The sequence below is a fragment of the Trichoplax adhaerens genome, genomic scaffold (genome assembly GCF_000150275.1).
Source record: "Trichoplax adhaerens TRIADscaffold_1 genomic scaffold, whole genome shotgun sequence".
Classification (NCBI taxonomy): domain Eukaryota; kingdom Metazoa; phylum Placozoa; class Uniplacotomia; order Trichoplacea; family Trichoplacidae; genus Trichoplax; species Trichoplax adhaerens.
In genome coordinates, this window is record NW_002060943.1 from 9,087,730 (window position 1) to 9,106,776 (window position 19,047).

The 19,047-nt window shown below is 32.4% G+C and overlaps 5 protein-coding genes across 5 annotated transcripts; 1 reads left to right on the forward strand and 4 right to left on the reverse strand.

Annotated features, from left to right (window-relative positions):
- Nucleotides 1–3,158: 3,158 nt before the first annotated feature.
- Nucleotides 3,159–4,784, reverse strand: TRIADDRAFT_52332 (uncharacterized protein; the record flags this gene model as incomplete). Its single annotated transcript, XM_002108844.1, has 1 exon — nucleotides 3,159–4,784. The coding sequence occupies one exon, from the start codon at nucleotides 4,782–4,784 to the stop codon at nucleotides 3,159–3,161; it is 1,626 nt and encodes a 541-aa protein (XP_002108880.1).
- Nucleotides 4,785–7,046: 2,262 nt separating this feature from the next.
- TRIADDRAFT_52333 (uncharacterized protein) lies at nucleotides 7,047–8,660 on the reverse strand (the record flags this gene model as incomplete). The annotated part of the gene is made up of 7 exons (XM_002108845.1): nucleotides 7,047–7,118; nucleotides 7,295–7,353; nucleotides 7,550–7,586; nucleotides 7,958–8,036; nucleotides 8,154–8,202; nucleotides 8,310–8,456; nucleotides 8,543–8,660. The coding sequence occupies 7 exons, from the start codon at nucleotides 8,658–8,660 to the stop codon at nucleotides 7,047–7,049; spliced, it is 561 nt and encodes a 186-aa protein (XP_002108881.1).
- A 433-nt stretch (nucleotides 8,661–9,093) lies between these two features.
- On the reverse strand, nucleotides 9,094–11,139 carry TRIADDRAFT_52334 (uncharacterized protein; the record flags this gene model as incomplete). Its single annotated transcript, XM_002108846.1, has 4 exons — nucleotides 9,094–9,157; nucleotides 9,783–9,908; nucleotides 10,577–10,642; nucleotides 10,982–11,139. 4 exons carry the CDS (start codon nucleotides 11,137–11,139, stop codon nucleotides 9,094–9,096), a joined length of 414 nt encoding a protein of 137 aa, XP_002108882.1.
- A 2,152-nt stretch (nucleotides 11,140–13,291) lies between these two features.
- TRIADDRAFT_52335 (uncharacterized protein) lies at nucleotides 13,292–14,755 on the forward strand (the record flags this gene model as incomplete). The annotated part of the gene is made up of 7 exons (XM_002108117.1): nucleotides 13,292–13,425; nucleotides 13,499–13,538; nucleotides 13,891–13,966; nucleotides 14,096–14,187; nucleotides 14,289–14,373; nucleotides 14,449–14,525; nucleotides 14,618–14,755. The coding sequence occupies 7 exons, from the start codon at nucleotides 13,292–13,294 to the stop codon at nucleotides 14,753–14,755; spliced, it is 642 nt and encodes a 213-aa protein (XP_002108153.1).
- An 810-nt stretch (nucleotides 14,756–15,565) lies between these two features.
- Nucleotides 15,566–17,717, reverse strand: TRIADDRAFT_52336 (uncharacterized protein; the record flags this gene model as incomplete). Its single annotated transcript, XM_002108847.1, has 5 exons — nucleotides 15,566–15,708; nucleotides 15,823–15,918; nucleotides 16,470–16,572; nucleotides 17,097–17,264; nucleotides 17,688–17,717. The coding sequence occupies 5 exons, from the start codon at nucleotides 17,715–17,717 to the stop codon at nucleotides 15,566–15,568; spliced, it is 540 nt and encodes a 179-aa protein (XP_002108883.1).
- Between the last annotated feature and the right edge of the window lie 1,330 nt (nucleotides 17,718–19,047).

A 19,047-nucleotide genomic window follows, 5' to 3' on the forward strand; every position in this document is an offset into this window, starting at 1 on the left:
AGTGTCTTTCTGCCGGTGGTATGATAGTTGTAATAAATGATAAAAGTACGATAATGATAATTATATTTATTTAAGAAAGTGTCTTTCTGTCGGTGGTATGGTAGTTGTAATAAATGATAAAAGTACGATAATCATCTGTTAGCGTTGTGCTTGTAAATTGGTACAGCATAATATTGGGAGATGAGAATCAACGTACAAGACACCAATAACAATTACAGTATATAATCAATCAAGAAAAATGGATATTTTCAAGGAGTGACCGATATTCTTAATAATCTTTATTTGGGCCCGTCTATGATATTGCTCACCTTTTATGACTGAATTTAACTATATACGTACGGCACTACTTCAAAATTTAAAACAGTTAATGTAATTTTTACTTGACGATCACTGAATTTAGATAGTTGGACATCTTGATGTGCTTTGTACATCGCCTTTAAATCCGTATACCATCGAACAAGACAGAAAAGAGTTCTAACTTCTAACCTTTGATCTATGATTATACATCGTATATTTACATTGATATTGGTGTACTATACAGTAGTAATATTCCCAGTTCTACGAGTATATAGCAAATTGATTACAACTTTGAAGAATAAATCTTTATTGGGCAGTAGCAGTAGTCTGTACTCTATCTCTAAGCTACTCTTAACTGGTACAATGTATTCGTATACCAGTATCCGAATACATGATAAGGTACTTCGAAAACGAATTCGCCGAATTTCTTTGGCTAAAGAGCGCATTAAATATAAAATGTGCAATACTGCACTGTTATATGTGAAAACTAGATTTTTCAAACTTGGACACCATAAGGATTATGGAAGGAGTCATAAAGGCTTACGGGATATCTGTGTGATAGCTATTAACTGTCAATGTAGTAAACTGTACTTATTTTATTATACACGATTTTCCTTTGGCAGTAATATTTACATGTGTGATATAGAATATCGAAAGTAAATAACCGCAAGGAATCTTTGTTCGCATTACTAGTACTACGAATACTTTAAAGATCTGACCAACTTTGTATCTAATTGCACCGCACATTCTTTTTGTCATTAGTATTAAAATGCCTTGTCACTTAAGGATATATAATACATTTAAGCGGACTAGCTCATCTATGGATTACATTGTAAGATCGTCGTTAAATTTTTGACTATATTTTTTTAATATATCTCCACGAGACAACAGTTACAGGCATATTGAACAGCATTGGGTAAGTGACGCAAGATCTACCTACAGTGTACTTACGTCTCTTATCGTATCAATAGTATCAAGCAATGAAAAATTTAGTTGTAGTTATTCTACATTTACATATTAAATCCCGGCTTAAAAATTAAATTAACTGTCTATTATCCTTAAAGCTAAAAACTGCTCTAATAAACTAATTTTAACAATTATTCAAATATTCTTACGCTCCTACTCGACTAACATACGCACAGTACGTTTGGCAATATATTCTATAAGGTTAGAATAAGATTTTAAGTCTCTATTCTTAAATCGTCCGATGATACCATTGTGATTCTTATGCAGACTTACCTTAATAACTGCTTGACTAAGAGATTCAAAAATGCAGTGGTTACAGCTAATTCTTTGCACAATACTAATCTTAATAAGGATAATAATTTACTGTGATAATTCTACGATAACAATATGACATATGTTACTTTCATCATTCTTTATAGTTATTGTAAATGACGAGTCTCTTGCATTTTCTTAGAGCTTGATTTGCAAATCAATGATTCTCGAAATATCACAATCATATCTAGCTAATAGCTTGAATTAAATTAGGTTCTGCGTATGAATAGGATACGTATACTTGATTGCATTTTATGTAATATTATATACTGTATGTGCGCTTTAATCAGTAACGTTTAACCATACTGTAACTGATGAAATATCCTGGACACCATCATTATACTGTGCACGGAACTCCGAAAATGCAACGCCTCCTTTAGAGCATCATAGCTAGATCGATAGTAATAACGCCAGTTTGACCAATAATGTACGCACTAAATCGGTCTCGTCATAATAATAAATAAAAATCAGAACTTCATAGGATATTACATATGATAAACGCGTAAATCAGCTCATTTTTTTTTATCTACCACTGTATTAACGACAGATATTGATATTAATAGTAAACCACTTTCATTTGACAAAACAAATACGTATTTACGTAGCCTCCAGGTTAACTTTCGACTTCGATTGCTAGATTCTAGGTATCGCAGTACCATAATAAATATTTGATAAATAAAAACCTCGACCCAACTCGCAAACTGAGATCAAAATCGGTTAAAAGAAGGATTGCAATTTGAATTTGAAACGAGATCGAACCAGTCTATATATATTAAACATCTATTACTACAAAATGAAGTCGAATAAGTCTAAAAACCAACGTAAGCAAATTGCAGTACAATAATTATGTAATTGGCAATAGATATCAGCTATAGGTTCAAAATTCGATAAATAATAACAATATATAATCCCGTCGTCGAAAGTTAATCAAGCATCGTTAGAGCAAACTTTTGAACATGTGCACTGAACAGAACTATACTGGAAATGCTTATTATAATTAGAGATCCTGTATAGTCTTTATATAACATCGCTACTGCACGCTATATTATTATTATCAATATGTACTATACTGTTGCATACAATAAATAATAAATACTGTAGAATACACGATTGTTGAATGTGATCAAATCCAAAGTATCATCAGTCTTGCTAGTTTGGATGCAAATATATTGTAAAATTTGCTTGTCATACACTACTCACAATATTAGCGCCATTTCGGCCATACTTAGGAAAGATAGGCCAAAAAGACGTGCGTAGAGAGATCCAGATGTATTATTTAAAATCTTTAATTTTACGGTATATACCGTATATACGAATATGTGCATATACATTAGTATATACTCATATATACAAACACAAATACTCTGTTACAGTGCCGACGAGAAGAGAATATTTAAACCAATTCTAATCAGTGCTCCATTGAGTAGTAGCTTGGAATCGAAATATCCTTGACTTCATTGTAACTTTTAAATTAATTTATCAGTTGGCTATGTATCCCTAATTTCAATTACAGTTCTCTAATCATACTATATCCTTCAATTATGTAACGATAATCATACTAACGTACCGCGCTGCTTTACGATTTAGTCATCGATGTTAACGTGAATATCCTTATTGCTAGAATCGAAACAATCAGGTTTGACAGTTTTCAATTTTTCCAATCTTTTTCTGGCTTTCTTACTGTAGTAGATTGGAATATATCTATAGTATTTTTCAGCTTGACTTATAGTAATTTGGTAAAAATCGGAAGCCTTAACATGATCCATTTCAATATTACCGTAACCATGTTGATGAATAATGCCTAAATGATAGCAAACACGTGGTGACTTATACTGCAATTGATCCTCAGCAATAGTTAGAAAATTTTGCAAGTATTCAAGATGTTTGTCTTTGTCTACTTGCAAGTGCTGATAATGATTCATGTATAATTTACCCAAGCGGTAATTGGCATAACACGATGCTTCTAAATTAGTCGATTGGCATATCATGTCATAAAATGGAATAGCGTCTTTTTTCTCCTTTGATTTAATTTTATCTTTCTCTATTAATTTGGCCAAACGAATACAGGCTTCATCATGTTGTAATTCTGCGGCAGTTGCTAAGTAATGGCTAGCAGTCGTATAATTTACTTCAACGCCCCAACCTTTTTCATGCATAAATCCTAAACATATACTGGCTGACTTGCATCCAATACCACCTACATAATCAGCCGAAACAACAGCTTGCTCAAAATATTCTATCGCTGTCGTATAGTTCTGTGGTGTATTACCCATGCCACACAAATGAAATAAACCTAGATAGTATAATGTGCTAGAAAATGAATACTTTGACGATTTGAGTAAATAATCATAAGCCTTTTTACATTCTCTTTCTTTGCCTACTTCTTCATTATAATGATTGTCTATGGCTAGCCGAAATTGCGCTTCATGATGACCAGCGACGGCAGCTTTATATGTGAACTCATAGTCACGAACATGTGGTGTGCTATTATCGGTGGAGTTATTAATATGGCTGTTATTATTTTGGCGTGCATCATTGTTATTGCTATCGTCGATTAAATTAGCGATATTCCAAAACGCAGCGGCGTTAGATAGACGACCGGCCATAACAAAACACTGTTCAGCGTCAAGATCGTGATCGACCGGTCCTAACACGTACGTTAAATAACCCAATTGATTATAAAATTCACCTAATTCGTCTGCATGACTATAACTTGATTTTTTAACTCGATCAATGGACTGGTGTACAACATATTGTACTCTTTCTTGCCATTTTCTTGTTGTTTGGTATAATTTCCAGAATTCTTCGGCAGCGTTGCAGTAATTTTTTGATTGTGACGCAGATTTAAGATAATTGTCAACCTGCATTTTTAACAAATCTTTACGATTGATATTTTTACTGCTCCTTATAGCTTCATCGGTATGAATATTGCATAATAAATATTGAGCTGCAGGGTGATTTTCCTTGGCTGCAACTTCGTAATACTCAAGGGCTTTGTAAAGATCTTTTTTAGTAGTTCCAAAACCATAATGGTTAATTCGTCCTAGTTCAAAATTTGAATGGGGATCATCGTCTTTATTGATATTTTTTTGATAGATCTTTTTGGCTTTTTCATACAATAACTGCTGAATTTCAGTTGATATAAATTCATCAAAGTAATTTATAGATTCACTTTTTTGAGAAACTTTGCGTGTCAACGGTATTCCCATAGTCTAATGTGATTTCTTTTTAGTGTTGTATTTGTTGTTTAATTAGAGAATCTTACTAGCTGCAGGTACTATATTAGCTGATATTATTTATAGTTGCTTAAATCATATTGTTGCTTGCTATTGAGTCATAATTTTAACACAGAACGACGGTATCGAAGCGGTTGTTACTGTAAAGAACGTTACAAATGGATTAAAATGGAAAAAAAAATTGGCGATAGTTGGTATTGGTTTACTGTTGCAATAAAACTAACAGGAATAGAGAGTGAAAAAATAACGACTGTATGTATACAATTACTGAACTTTTTATACATAAGTGGGGGTGTAAGATAAAGTTCTCGATTATTTCAAAATGCGAATATACAAAAGATTCCAGGTATACTATAGACAATGAAAAAGCAGGATACGATCTCAGACGTCATGGAAACACATATTTACATCATAATAGGCCAGATAATTAAACTCCTGCAGATGGGATTCATACTATAATACTAGTGGCATAATACCCTACTGCTTATATATGATCAGTAAATCAGTTACTTACGATCATGCTCAATTAGCTTATGTTATCTATTATACTGTACATGTTTATGGATACTAAATATATATGTATAGTATAATATAAACATATACGTACGAATGTAAGCATCAACGTCTGTATCCATTGAAAATAGCACAATAAAATCATTAAGTGATAGAAAATATTCTTTTTTACTTATTTTCTTAAAAAATCATTTTTTCCATCAGCAGTTGACGATATAATACATAACGGTAGTCTCTAGTGAAATATACTGTAGAAAATTGATAGTTCATTTTATTATAATTTTGTTTTTCTTTAAAAATGCACTAAAATCCGAGCGTATGAAATGTATCCGCACGTCTAAGTAGCGATGCTCTATAGCCTATTCTTCTCTTCTTTTCCTTTCAATTATGATAACGAATAGTATTCGCTGCTGTAGTGACGTCTAAATCAATTGTCAGATAGTTTCAAGATTATTATGGTAAACTGTAAACGATGTAACAATGCCTAATGGGATGGTGAAAGTTACCACGCTACATAAAGCGATTATTATAAGTATTTCGAAAGAATCCAATTGACTAACAACGTATTAGCTGTATTATGGGATTCCTACCGATGGTGCGGTAAATGAACAAATAGACAAGACTTGTAGTAATATCACTAAGTAAAATAAAAAAATAGATATCGGTAATTATGTGATTTATTAGGAATGGTAGGTGTAAATAGATTATTCTTTAATATTAAAATAGATCGGATCATTTTGATAGTATAATTATACGGTAATAACACGATCGAACTCGCTTTGTATACTAGAGTATTGCTTAAAAATACTGGGTATAGTACTTATCATCATTACATTCGGAAAATGAAGTATCTATGCTCATAAATGTAAATAAAGGTCTTTACGATATATCACAGATCCAAGAAAAATATAACGTTAATAGCAAGGCATACACTCTATTGCCTACGACGGGAATGTTTATCCTGTATTTAGTTTGTGTTCGCATATTATTGATCTGATTTTGAAATAGACATTCAATTTAATTAGTGAATTAGGAATAGTATGTATATGGTATTAATAAGTAGTCAACGCAGTATAAAATATTACGTGCGGTAACACATTTACAATTGACTATTACTTTCTGTTATTTGGGCAAAGACAGCTTTGGCGATGTATTAGCTAATATGCTATCGGTCATTCTAGGCAAAGGTAGAAGAAGACCGGTTCCTATTCGGATTATAAATGTATCAATGTAGTCAGCCGTGAAGCCTACATTGCAAATACCGCGGTAAAATATAATTTTTTTATACACGTTCATATAGTGAATTATTATCGTTTATTGAATCATCTAATAGAGAATTAAAATAATTCTCAAAATCGATGCATACAATTATTTCTATCTTATATTTGCTGCTTCTCGCAACGTTTTTCAGATATTTCGTAAAATATGATACACGGTAGTAAAATGTAAATCCGAGATAGGAAATAAATTACGTCAAAAGTAACGCTAAAAAGAATTTATTACAATAGTCCGCATAATCGCCTTAATAACTGCACATAAAGAATTTCTCCTGATAAGAACATGCCTTTGCTTTCAGCTGCCATCATTTCTATTCCCCTATACCTATCATCCGCTAATTTTTTAGTCAATTAACACAATCGATTCTTATCCTTAAAAACAAATTATACAGTATCAAGACTATAGCATAAATATCGTTAGAAATTTTGAGAAATTCAAACAGAGTCAGCTAGGTGCAATAATTGCACCGATGTTACTATCAATCTTAGCAGACAATATTGTGCCAAATCTTCTGTCCTATAAAATTTAAGAATTTGACGCAATGGTTACACACGCCATATTACTCGAGATTTAAGTTTTAAATAAAAAAATGTATTGAAAGTTTTATGCGTTCTTTAATAATCCAATATACAAACGCAATGTATGCTTCTGTTTCGCCTTAAATAGTTAATTAATAAAAGTGACCTTAATACCTGCGATGTTACCAAAGACTTTTTTGTAAAAATTAATTGATCGCTTGAAACTTGGAAACCTATAATCGCAAAATGTCAAGAATGTAAACTGACGTTAAGCAATGCAGAAATTCTTTAAAATATAAAGCACTTATGTGATGATTTGACCGCAGTCCTTTTACAGTAATGTCAAATATTACAGGACAACATTAGTTAACATCTACAGTATGTAATAATTTTATAATATTAAAATAAGGAAATCGCAATATTACTTACCGTGAACCGTAGAAAACTCTTCAGCTAACGAATAGTCCTTGAATTGTAGTATTTGTGTTAATTTTCTTAAAGTAGATAGATCACGTTATCATCTTGATTGAATTTTTTAGAGTAAATGTTTAATAATATACTACAGTAACGAAAATTTTATAGTTTAAGTTTAACTAACTTGATCGGAAATTTGCTTTTGTGACTACTGTAGGCGATACTCATTGTTTGCATAGCATTCCTATTATTAATTGCAATATAAGAATGGTGAAATTTTAGAAGCTTAAAGTACTGATAATTAACTTAAAGCATTACATGAAACGATAGAGTTATAGAGGTTACTAATTTAAGATTCGACCTTCGTATTTGATAGATGTGCCTTGATACAGCGCATTGGCAAAGGTATGTGGATTTGCTAACCATTCTAAAAAACCTAACATAATTTTTGAGCCATGCTGCTTTACAAATGAGTAATGAATGTTGAAAGATTGGTGATTCACTGTAATAAATATAAATAATAAAACTAGTAAGATTTAATGATGTCGTAATTAGGATTATTCCTGTAAAATCCAATTATAATACAGTACATTGGCGAAAACAATATAGTTACAGTGACCTGAATTGCATGGCTTTTAATGTTATTTCCATCTTAATATGCTCTACACCTACATTGTAATTACAGTAATATTAGTAACAGAATATACGTGTTTATTATAAAAATTTCTCTGCTGTATAAATCTGCATACACTTATATACGCATGACATATCTCACCCAGATTATATAATATATAGTATGATTCGAACTCCGCACGATTACTACAGTCTGTCGCTTCTCTGGCATAAAGTTCAAATAATTTGTACATTGTATCAACTAGCTGATCCCTATTCAGCACTGGATCGAACTCTTCTGTGGAAGTATCTGCCATACTTAATAAATATTTATGAATTGAAATTACTTTCTTGTATGTATTATAATAATATCAAACTTCAAGCGAGATCACTAACCGTGATTCTGAGTATAAATAGAATCTGGCAGCCAACTCGAGCACGCGAACTGCTTTATTGCATTTGCACCTCTAATTGGTAAAAGATGTAACTTAACGTAAGCTTTATTATTAGACATCTTGTAACCAAAGGATCAGGCACTATCCACTTTTACATGTTGCCTTTAAAGTGCAACATGTAGACAACAAAATTTTAATACCTGAATTGTAAGGTCTTGCTTTATAGCTCTAATTCTATTGCTCACGAAAGAATAGATTGCTGACCAAGACTTGTCATGCCTACATGCTACACTTATATTGGTATGTCATAAGATAGTATAGTTACAATATAATTTGGTTATGGTATAGAGAGATAGCTGTACAGATCTGCTACGTAATGCAAATATACCAGGCCTAAATTTTATCGCGGGAGTATTTCTATAATAATATGACTAAGGTTTAGGTCTCATGATGGGCATACAAAAGTATATAGTACCTGTCCGGAAGTCGCATGAAGAATTAAATATTGCTTGATAATAATTAATAATTTGAATTAATTGCGAGTTACAAGACCTATACTTCATTGTCTAAATTCGGCGTAGTGAAAGCTGATCTGTAGATGTATACAACAACACGGCTATAATGTAAGATATAGTAAATTTTTTAAGGAATAAAATTATACATTAACTGATTCACTGTGGCAGCTAGTGTTGTGACTAATTTTGTTCTGGACACAGGAATTACATTAACGTACGACTACGTATTTACGGAATACACTTAGGCGAACAGTCTAATATAAGCTCTTCATTATTCGTTAACAGGTTGCTAAGTTGCTAGTATTGATTTCAATAGGAGGGTAAATACTTTTAAACTTTTGGAATGGTATTGTATTCGTAGCTTACTAAAAAAATTTAGTGATTTAGGCACTAAAGCTACCGAGTTCCAAAGGGTGATCTCAGAAAATGATTCGCTTAATGTCATCTGAAATTGACGGCTACCTTGTATGTCAAATTGAATGAATTCCATACAATTGGGGCGAAGTTAGCACATTACAATGATCTTTGTTAACTTTTTGTACCACTTTTGAACCAATCCTACTCGATTTAGCTATTTTCAACTATTATGAATTCAATTTTTACAGGAATGATATACTGTATACTCGCGTTGAATACAATTCTAAATGATTGCGATGTTTTAATTGTATTACATCTACATATGATACTAATATAGAGTCTATAAAATAAAGCATCAATCCGCTATACCTGTTAATTAAATATTCGATGGTTTTTAGTAAAACCTCAACAGGACGAATTAATTCTAGGTCAATTTCTTTACCAGCAGCTGGACGAGAGTATTCTTTAACTGCCTTATTTTCATCTACACGCGGCCTAGGTAAGGAAATATATAAACACGCAATTGATTTAAAGTTACGTGTTATTTTAAATTATTGCTTTACAATATAACGTTTAATTACTGTGGATATATAGCGTTTAAATATTTAGGGCACTAAGACATACGCGTCCATAAAGAAGTGACATTTTAATAAGACAGTTTGTGTACAGTAGCAAGTTATACGAATTGTAATCCTATGCGTATGGTACATGATCTTATGAATTCGGATGCCAACATAAAGAATGCACAAATTTTGCTTTTTAGACAATTCTACGTATGCTAAAAGTGTAGTACACATTAATTAATTAAAGTGCATAAATCTGGTAACAGGATATGTAATACGCCGTATTAACGAGAATATTACGCGTATATGAGAACAAATGACAAATCGCGTTACAACGTCACAACTGTGCTACCTTGTATTAACATTTTTACTGTATTTCGTTGCAAATTTTTAATGATGGAGTTTATGATTATAATGTATGAATGAAATACAAGTTTGTTAAATCCTAACAATGCATTGCACTCTATACAGTACAGTAAAAATATCATGTATACTGCCAATTTTTTATAGTGCAGGTCATATCGTTAATGCTTTTATCATGCATAACATATATACTGTCAATGTTTGGATTTACGCTTCTGTTCGATTACGTTGTCCAACCTAGACGATCCCCTTGTGGTGATAGGTAAAATTTCAAAAACGCTCAACCGATTCTGTTCCTGTCTCCTAAATTAATGACAATGTATCAATAGCAACATGAGATTTTTAAAGAGAAATTTTAACATTTGGCAACTCGTAGATTTGGGTATAAGATTATGATTGGGTGAATATGTATAAGGACTTAATAATAAAGTCATAATATGTTTTATAAATCATGATATCACTGATATTAGAAATGTATACTGCATTTGCTGTATTGTGTACGGTTACTGGATTGGAATTGACTTTACAATCCAATTGCAATTATTCCAGTGATATAGTACAACAAAATATTAAGATACAAACGTGTAGGTGATTAGGTAAAAAAATTGAATTTATTGCAATCGACTGCTTGTTACGACTTACCAAGGACTACTAGTAGATTTGCCTTCTAGTAGTCCTTGGATTTGCCTATAGAGGTAATCTTCGATAACTGTAAGCTTATTAGGGTTTAGTGTGTACCTTCTCTGCTCCGATAAAGGGCACATCCTAGTGCATTTGCCTTTCAGAATTTCTTCGTCCATCATCAATTTACTGACTGCCACAGATCAAGCGCTAATTGGAAACTACAGCAACTTACTGTTGTAATTTATTGTACAGTTTATTATTATTTATTTCCAATTTATTACTGTGCTAAGATGGGAGTAGAGGCCGTAGAACAATTTTTACTATTGGTAGTAAATTTCTCTCCACTATGTCGATCTCTATGGTACTGAAAGCTGCTGCATTGCATTACAGTACAATAGTACAGTACTATACAGTACTGTACACTACATTGTACAGTATACCACAGTACATCGTACTGTATGGTACAGTACAGTACAATACGGTAATGTTACCCGGTCTCTTCTCTCTTTGGTAGTCTCTACTATTATCGTAGCCATAGTAGTACAGTACTGCACGTGAATGTCTTTTATGCACATTGCGCACTAGACAGTTCTTGTATGGATTTTGCATCACCTGCATGCACCATTGCACCTTGCCATTTTAGCTGACAGTTTTGCCTGGACAGATTAGTACAGCGCAAGCCATTTTGCGATCAAATTGGAACTGATGGGAGGGATCCCTCAAATCAAACTGCAATCAAATGAATCATGTTAATCACTACAAGATAACGTTTCACTGTATTCACTTTTTTTTGTACTATTAGCTAGTTATAATTATGCTTAAAATAATAATCATAACTAGATAGTTGATTAATTAATGATTAGTCCTGATAAAGAAAGATACAATGCAAGTTAAGCACAATCGAGTGCTATCTGTTCTCTTATTTGGAAACGATGCTTTCTCAACGATAGTTCTCGATGCTGTACATTTAAATAGGTGAAGTTACATTGCGAAATGATCAAATTATTACAGTTTTGATTCGAAATTTGAATTAGATCCTAGCCTCTATGTGCATTGTCAGTTTATTTACTGTATTAATTATATTATTATAGATACCTATGCAGTATACTGTATAGACGTATAGACGTAGATGGATGTCATATAAAGTATGCACTGTACAGTATTAATTCAATTGATTTTACTTGTACAGTTTAAATCGATGTAAGTATTCCTATCAACGTATCGTCGATAAAGTCGAAATAGTATACTCGGGTTTTAAGGTTAGTAACGACTTCGCTAAAATAGACTACAAACTGTATCTTAAGCTCATAACTAAATTAGCTTGAAACTGTCTTTCAACAGAATAGCAAGAAATCATCTTCAGTATTGAAATACGCTCGAAATAATGACCTTGTTGCGCATAATTATAACGACCACAGCGATATGATTCCTAGTAACAGGGAATTCTGTGACCTCAGGTTGATAAAATTAAAATTAAAAAAGACATTTTTATACTTTTTAGCAGTTTGCGATTTTAACGATTACTCAACTTCGATTGCATTCAATTACAGTATAATTAAAAATGCTTTTTGCCTCTTTATTGAGTGCAACAGGAATCGTTTCGATGTTGGTATCGTAGTTTCATTTGGACACCTACTTAGCAAAAGATGGATAGATTTATTTGTACGGTATGGTATACGTGTTGCAATATTATTCTGTGCTGATATACTATTTATGCATTTTTGGTTACCATTTCTACTTTCTACTGTTAATAATGAAACAGTTGCAGTACTGTACAGTCTCGTATATAGTCATTTCTCATCGGTTTCAATCTACACTACACTGTTAATTCGACGATGTTAGGTATTAAAAAAAAATATACACTTACGGCTTACAATCAGTGAAATTTTAGACAGATATTAATATTAACAGGAGGTAACATACGATTATGATATCGGGTAAAAATTACCACCCATTATTGCCTACCGTCGCATATTTATTGTATTAAATTTGCGAAATTTCCTGAGGTTGCATAAGGTCTATATTTGGGCTTATTGATGCCTTAAAGTGTGCATGTTTGACACTAATACGGTACTATAAAAAATGTTTTACTTTCTTTTACACATATATCCAGTAGATGATCATATACTGTAGATTAGTTTTACCAGAGTAGCATGCTAAAGGCGCCAAGACTCGTTATTTGCAGTTTGATGTGGAGATTAGTATATATTTAAGCTTACTAGTCTACTGTGTTAATTGCTATATCGAGATCACTTTTAATTTCCGATGCAAAAAATAAATTGTAATTGTAATTTGTAGTTAATAACCTGATATACTTATATTGGCTCAATGTATTGCAGAGGGGCAATTAATGTTCATCCTTCGTTACTCCCAAGATGGAGAGGAGCGTCTCCAATTCAATTCGCTTTGCTGCATGGTGACAATGTGACCGGCGTGACGATTGCTGATGTTTTGCCAGATAAGTTAGTGAACGAAATATTTTAATATTTCAAACTTTGTCATGAATATAAATACTAAATATCTGTATTGAAACAGATACGACAGAGGGCGTATATTAATGCAGGAAAGTTTAAAGGTATAAGCATATATTGGAGATGTCATTCTGTTTGGCGTTTCTGTAATGAGATTTTTGGATTCTTTATTAGTAACTTTTAAACTAACTGCACATAACAGTAGATAAGATACTTCAACATGTCTCATTAATAGTTGTATAAGAATTAGTGTAACAATAATGCCATGGTGATTGGGATCTTTCTACACTTTTGCAGATAAATGATAGGGAAACGTACATCCAGCTTCATAATCGTCTAGCTGACCTAAGTTCAAATCTAGTATGCTATCGGCAAAATGCCCCATACTATTTATTTGTACATTTACCTCTAGCGTAAGGATATAATTAATGCAAAATTTTGGTATATTGTTTATAGTTATTACGAGCATTGTTAGATTTAGCGAATTTGCATCGGAAAGCCCAGAAGCAGAATGAAAGGAACGTAACTTATGGTAAAGCGATCATTATACAGTAAACTGTAAATTTGTAAACAACGTGTGAATAGCATTAGTCTTATGTAATCGTTCGGAAATAAGCCTACAGCTTATTACAAGTTCATACATTAATTTTATACTTAAAAGCAAGTAAAATTAATCAAAATATGGATTGGATTAATTGGTCTGAACATAGTAATAAATTCATAAATAGAATGTGGAGAGCCCTTGGTTACCAGGTATATCTCTAGTTCGTTGTTTGCGAAATTATTTTCGTAAATATTGTAGGACACACTTGCTACAAAATTTTCTTAATAAGCTATATTATTTACCTACTTAGAAGGGCTTAAAAACAACATGGAGGGGAACCGTTGTGAAATTAATAGATTTTTGTTATCTTGAGAATTATGAAGCTAATTTAAGTGGTAAGATTACTATATTACTGCTCATTCCACACAACGGAGGACGATTGCCTCAAACTGCTACTTACTAACTTTTAGATATAAACCATACGAACATGAAGCATGGATTCGTTAAATATGATGAGGATTTAAACGCAATTATTATTAAATGCAAGGTAAATATTCATATTTAAATCTGGACTAAAAGTATTTCAAGATTATTGACGTTATTAGAAGTTAATTTGAAGAAAATTAATTTGATTTGCAGGATGGTCTAGTGGCTTTTAGGAAAGTTCAGTTTGCATGTCGAAAAGTAATTACTGCTTTGGATTTTTATAATGCTTATTTAACACGAATAGAAGAATCGAAACGATATTTTGGTGCACCTGGCAATAGGCCCACTTAAAGCTAATATCACCATTACGGGAAGTTAATAATTTATTTCATAATTGAAACCAGAATAACTTTTTATCGTAACTTGACGGCATCAAAGATAATTTTTTTAGTGACATTCTTGTTAATGTTTATAGGCATTGTACAAGAGTTTGATGTAAGCATATTTTGATAACTGTTCTCAGATGTAGAGTTATTATTGGTTAAACACCACTCATTAGTTGCTACCGTATAGTTTAAAATAAAATAAAAATAACTTACAGTAGTTGTAGATTTTTTATACGGTTATTGTTCTTAAGGTGATATCAGTAGGAGAGAATCCGCTACATTGTACATACTTTATCGTCTATCACTAAGTTAACTTAGCGATACACACTTACCTCTAAAAATTTTCTGTATCTGTAGCATGATGTTACATAAGATAAACATAGGCTGACAAATAATAAATAGAACACGGCAACCGTACTCTGTGCTATCGATACAATGTATAAATACTTCATAATATCTAATAATATGGGATTACCAGTAATGACAATAATAATGGATAAAGGATAACATTGGTAAAGTACCGTATTTTCAACAGTTACATACCTATAGATACGCCATAGCCGGCGTATTACAAGCTTATCGGCATTATACGTATTAATACATGGAAAAACCCAATCCCAAGAATATTAAGAACGGTTAAATCATAGAACAGAAAGCTACTTAGAAATAAACTACCGGTAACTATAAACTGCTATCGCATTACTAATATTGCAAGTAGATAGCGTTTTAATTTATCCGTAAAATAATCAGACGAAAACTTCACTCATTACATATTCTATATTGCTACATTTGAATTTCCTTTATCATTTTCTAATGCATATCTTTTAAAGATGATATGCCTTTTCCAATACAGCGTAACAGCTACAACTATAGCTACGAAAGCCACAATCGACATGATGATAGCTGCAATATCACCACCTAAATTAAGATAATATGGCGATATTTAAATTTAGTGAGCTATCCTGTTTCAGTATTTGAAGTCAAGCTTCTACCAACACGTTAGAGATTAATCTAAAAATATATAAAACTTACCTGATAATGGGCTGCTTTGCCCGATAGGTTGATTCGTTGCCCCTCCTACGTTCGAAGTTTTTGTCATCATAGTTGTACCACCCGGTGGAATTTCGTCTTAAATGAAATGTAGTAAACATATTATCACAATTGTGTCTGACGCTAGCATGATTATTAAATTGCATTTTAATAAAGTATCAATTTTATGTACGACTGCCAAGAAATTCTATTTTCGCAAGATAATTTGTTGGGTATTACAAAAGAGACTTTCGACGATTGAATTCGATACATAACAGATTTACTGCAGTATAGTAGCGTAAAGTTGCTTCGGAAGCTAGTAATTGTCCTATAATATCCTTGAATGCATGGACTTATATATAACCTATTTTTACTGTGCATTGTACAGTAGTACTGTATATGCGATCACAGTAATCATAAATATAGTTTAGCGTATGATAAGCCTGAAAGGCTCTCATAAGCATTAAGAGAGTGCACGCATCATCGTGTTATCATCAGATATAACAATTTCGAAAAATGTAGTATAGCATTACAACAATGTAATCAGTTAATATGGACCGTACATAATCAATAGCAAGTGATCAGCCAGCTAAGCAGTTTTTTGAGAGTATATATACGAAGTTAGAACACATGTAAGTAATAGTGCTTACCACCACAGCGTGTAGTGTCAACATTTATGACTCTGTTATTGAGGATATTGAACGGTGGTGGCACTATAGGCGAGGGCACATCAAGCTTCGGTATAATACCAGCCTAGAAAATATATCACAGATCCACAAGAGATAAGCTAATTTTTACAGCATAATCTGTACAATGTACAACTATGACATTTTAATATTGATTTTAAACATTTTTCGTATATTGCAATTATGCTATGTGATACCATGGAATGGTGCATTAGACAGTTAACCTGAAAGAGTCACTCAATATCCACTTAAACGATAAGTACATAATAATTGGCATTTACTGAACGCTTGACGTTTTTGGTCAAATCTTAGTACTTTGGTAAGTTAACGTGTATACTACTGACAGTAAGTAAATCAAGAGCAAGTTTAGCATACGGTAATTATGTAAGCAAAGCGATGCAAACAAATTTGAACGAGAATATTGCATGGACGTTTCATGAAAATTGTTCAAATCTTTGTTTTAAAAGCTAGCATTTGCGAATCTAGTTAGCTATTAGAGGTGGCATCAATATTTTAAAATTAGCGGGCAAATAGTAAACTTTTTGTACTAATAACGACCATACAAATCAAATGCCATTAAGTATCAATTACCGTAACGGTTACTTTTCCAGGTGATCGCGTCATACTTATTTTCCCAAACAATTTGACAGGAACTGTCACGTTAATAGTAGGTATGACGAAGGAAATCTTAGTTATGAAAAATTCATCTGCGTGCTTTATATTTCTGATAATGGTAATATTCTCAGCTGGATAAGCTGCCTGTAAAAGAATTTAGATTAAAGAAAACAATTTACTACATTCTAAGACTCTTTAAGTGAGTCAATATTCGATTAATAGTTCTGAAATACACTTTAGCAGGGTGTTAACAGCAGTTTACGTTTAATCATAAATGAATAGTAAACAACCATTTATAACTAACACTATTGCTAGTAAATATGTAAAATTTTATCATAAAATTAAGGCGAATCTGATATGTCACCAAGTTAAAAAACAACATCTTCACGTAACGGTAACTAGCATATCATCAATGTAAGAGTAAAAGGTGATTTAGCTAAATATCAGACATTTAAAGTTGTAGAAAAAGCATGACATTGCTGATTCGAGTATATATAGTAATTGCATGCATTGTAACTGAAATCTTGCATTACTGTACCGATGACAGTGACCAGTACTAAACATAACCTCTAGTATACTATCAGATATCTCTCCCATTACTGTATATAAATTTGCCGTAAGTAAAAGGCTATCATAAGGGTAGTCAGGTAAAATTTCTCATAATTAAATATGATTACTGAAACCATGAAGATAGGATAAGACACATTCGTTATAAAATTCTAATTTGCTGATTTATATACCGTAATATTTGCTGTAACCGGTTTGGTGCAGTAGTTCAAATTGAAAGAGAATTGCATATGGCGTCCGTAAATTTTTCCACTGCAGTTAAACCCATTACAATTTTGATATTCATAACACTGCAAAGTTGTCTTCTTGGAAGGGTCAAGTCCAGGTATCGGCACCAAGTTGAGAGGTATCTGATCTAGCCGTTGCTTTAAGAAGTTTATCAGATCGGCTAGACTCTGGCACTCTGGATTGACTGTAGGGGCTGAAGGATGGATAAATTAAGAAATTTTTTAGGATCGTGAGCAAAATATGATATAAAATATGAAATTAGATCAATAAGGGTACAGACTGATTTCGTTTAGTTATCCTAAAATGAGATCGAACGCACCTACTTTCTAAATGAACACCAATCCACAAATGATAGTATAGTAGTCTATATTATTCATGTAGAATTGATGATCTCTATACTATATTAATTGTGCTATAGTTACGTATCAATAACTTGGTACAGCAATTAACTCATATTTTAACTTAATTCTGGTCAATGATAGGAGAGAAGAAACTGTATAGTACTTCAAAAACGGCGGTCTCTGAAATTCACACGAATCGAGTCTGAAATTTGTCTCACTATTCACTTGCTGCATTGCACACTGCATTGCCCAGTAATAATCAAAACGAGGATGCTGTAATATTTAGTAGAAGTTTTTCACAGTCGACAGACTACTAACGCTTTATTATAACTCAGGGGCTAGCCGTGCTTTATTCATTTTAGGGGAATTGATAGCATATATCAAGAATGATTTGAATCGTGTAATATTTTAATTTCCCAAAATTGAATTAATTGATGGAAAAATTTCAATACTGAAGATCTGTGGCAGACCAAAACCAGCAATAAGAAGCCTTAGCAGTCCGACTGGTAGTGATGGTGATCGTGCCAGGTACAATACTGTACGAGCTCAAATCGAGAGCGAATGAGTAATACGGTACTGTACTGTAGAAGAGCAGCTACGGTCACGCTTTACGGACTACAGTATATACTGTACAGTACAGTACTGTATACTGTAGCATACTGTATACTGTACACTGTACAGTACAGTCTGTACTGAACTAACAGCAACAAAATTCAATAGAGCCTTTATTTATTTAATATGCGTATATTTACTAATTATAATTATCAGTGCTATGACGTATATAATATCAC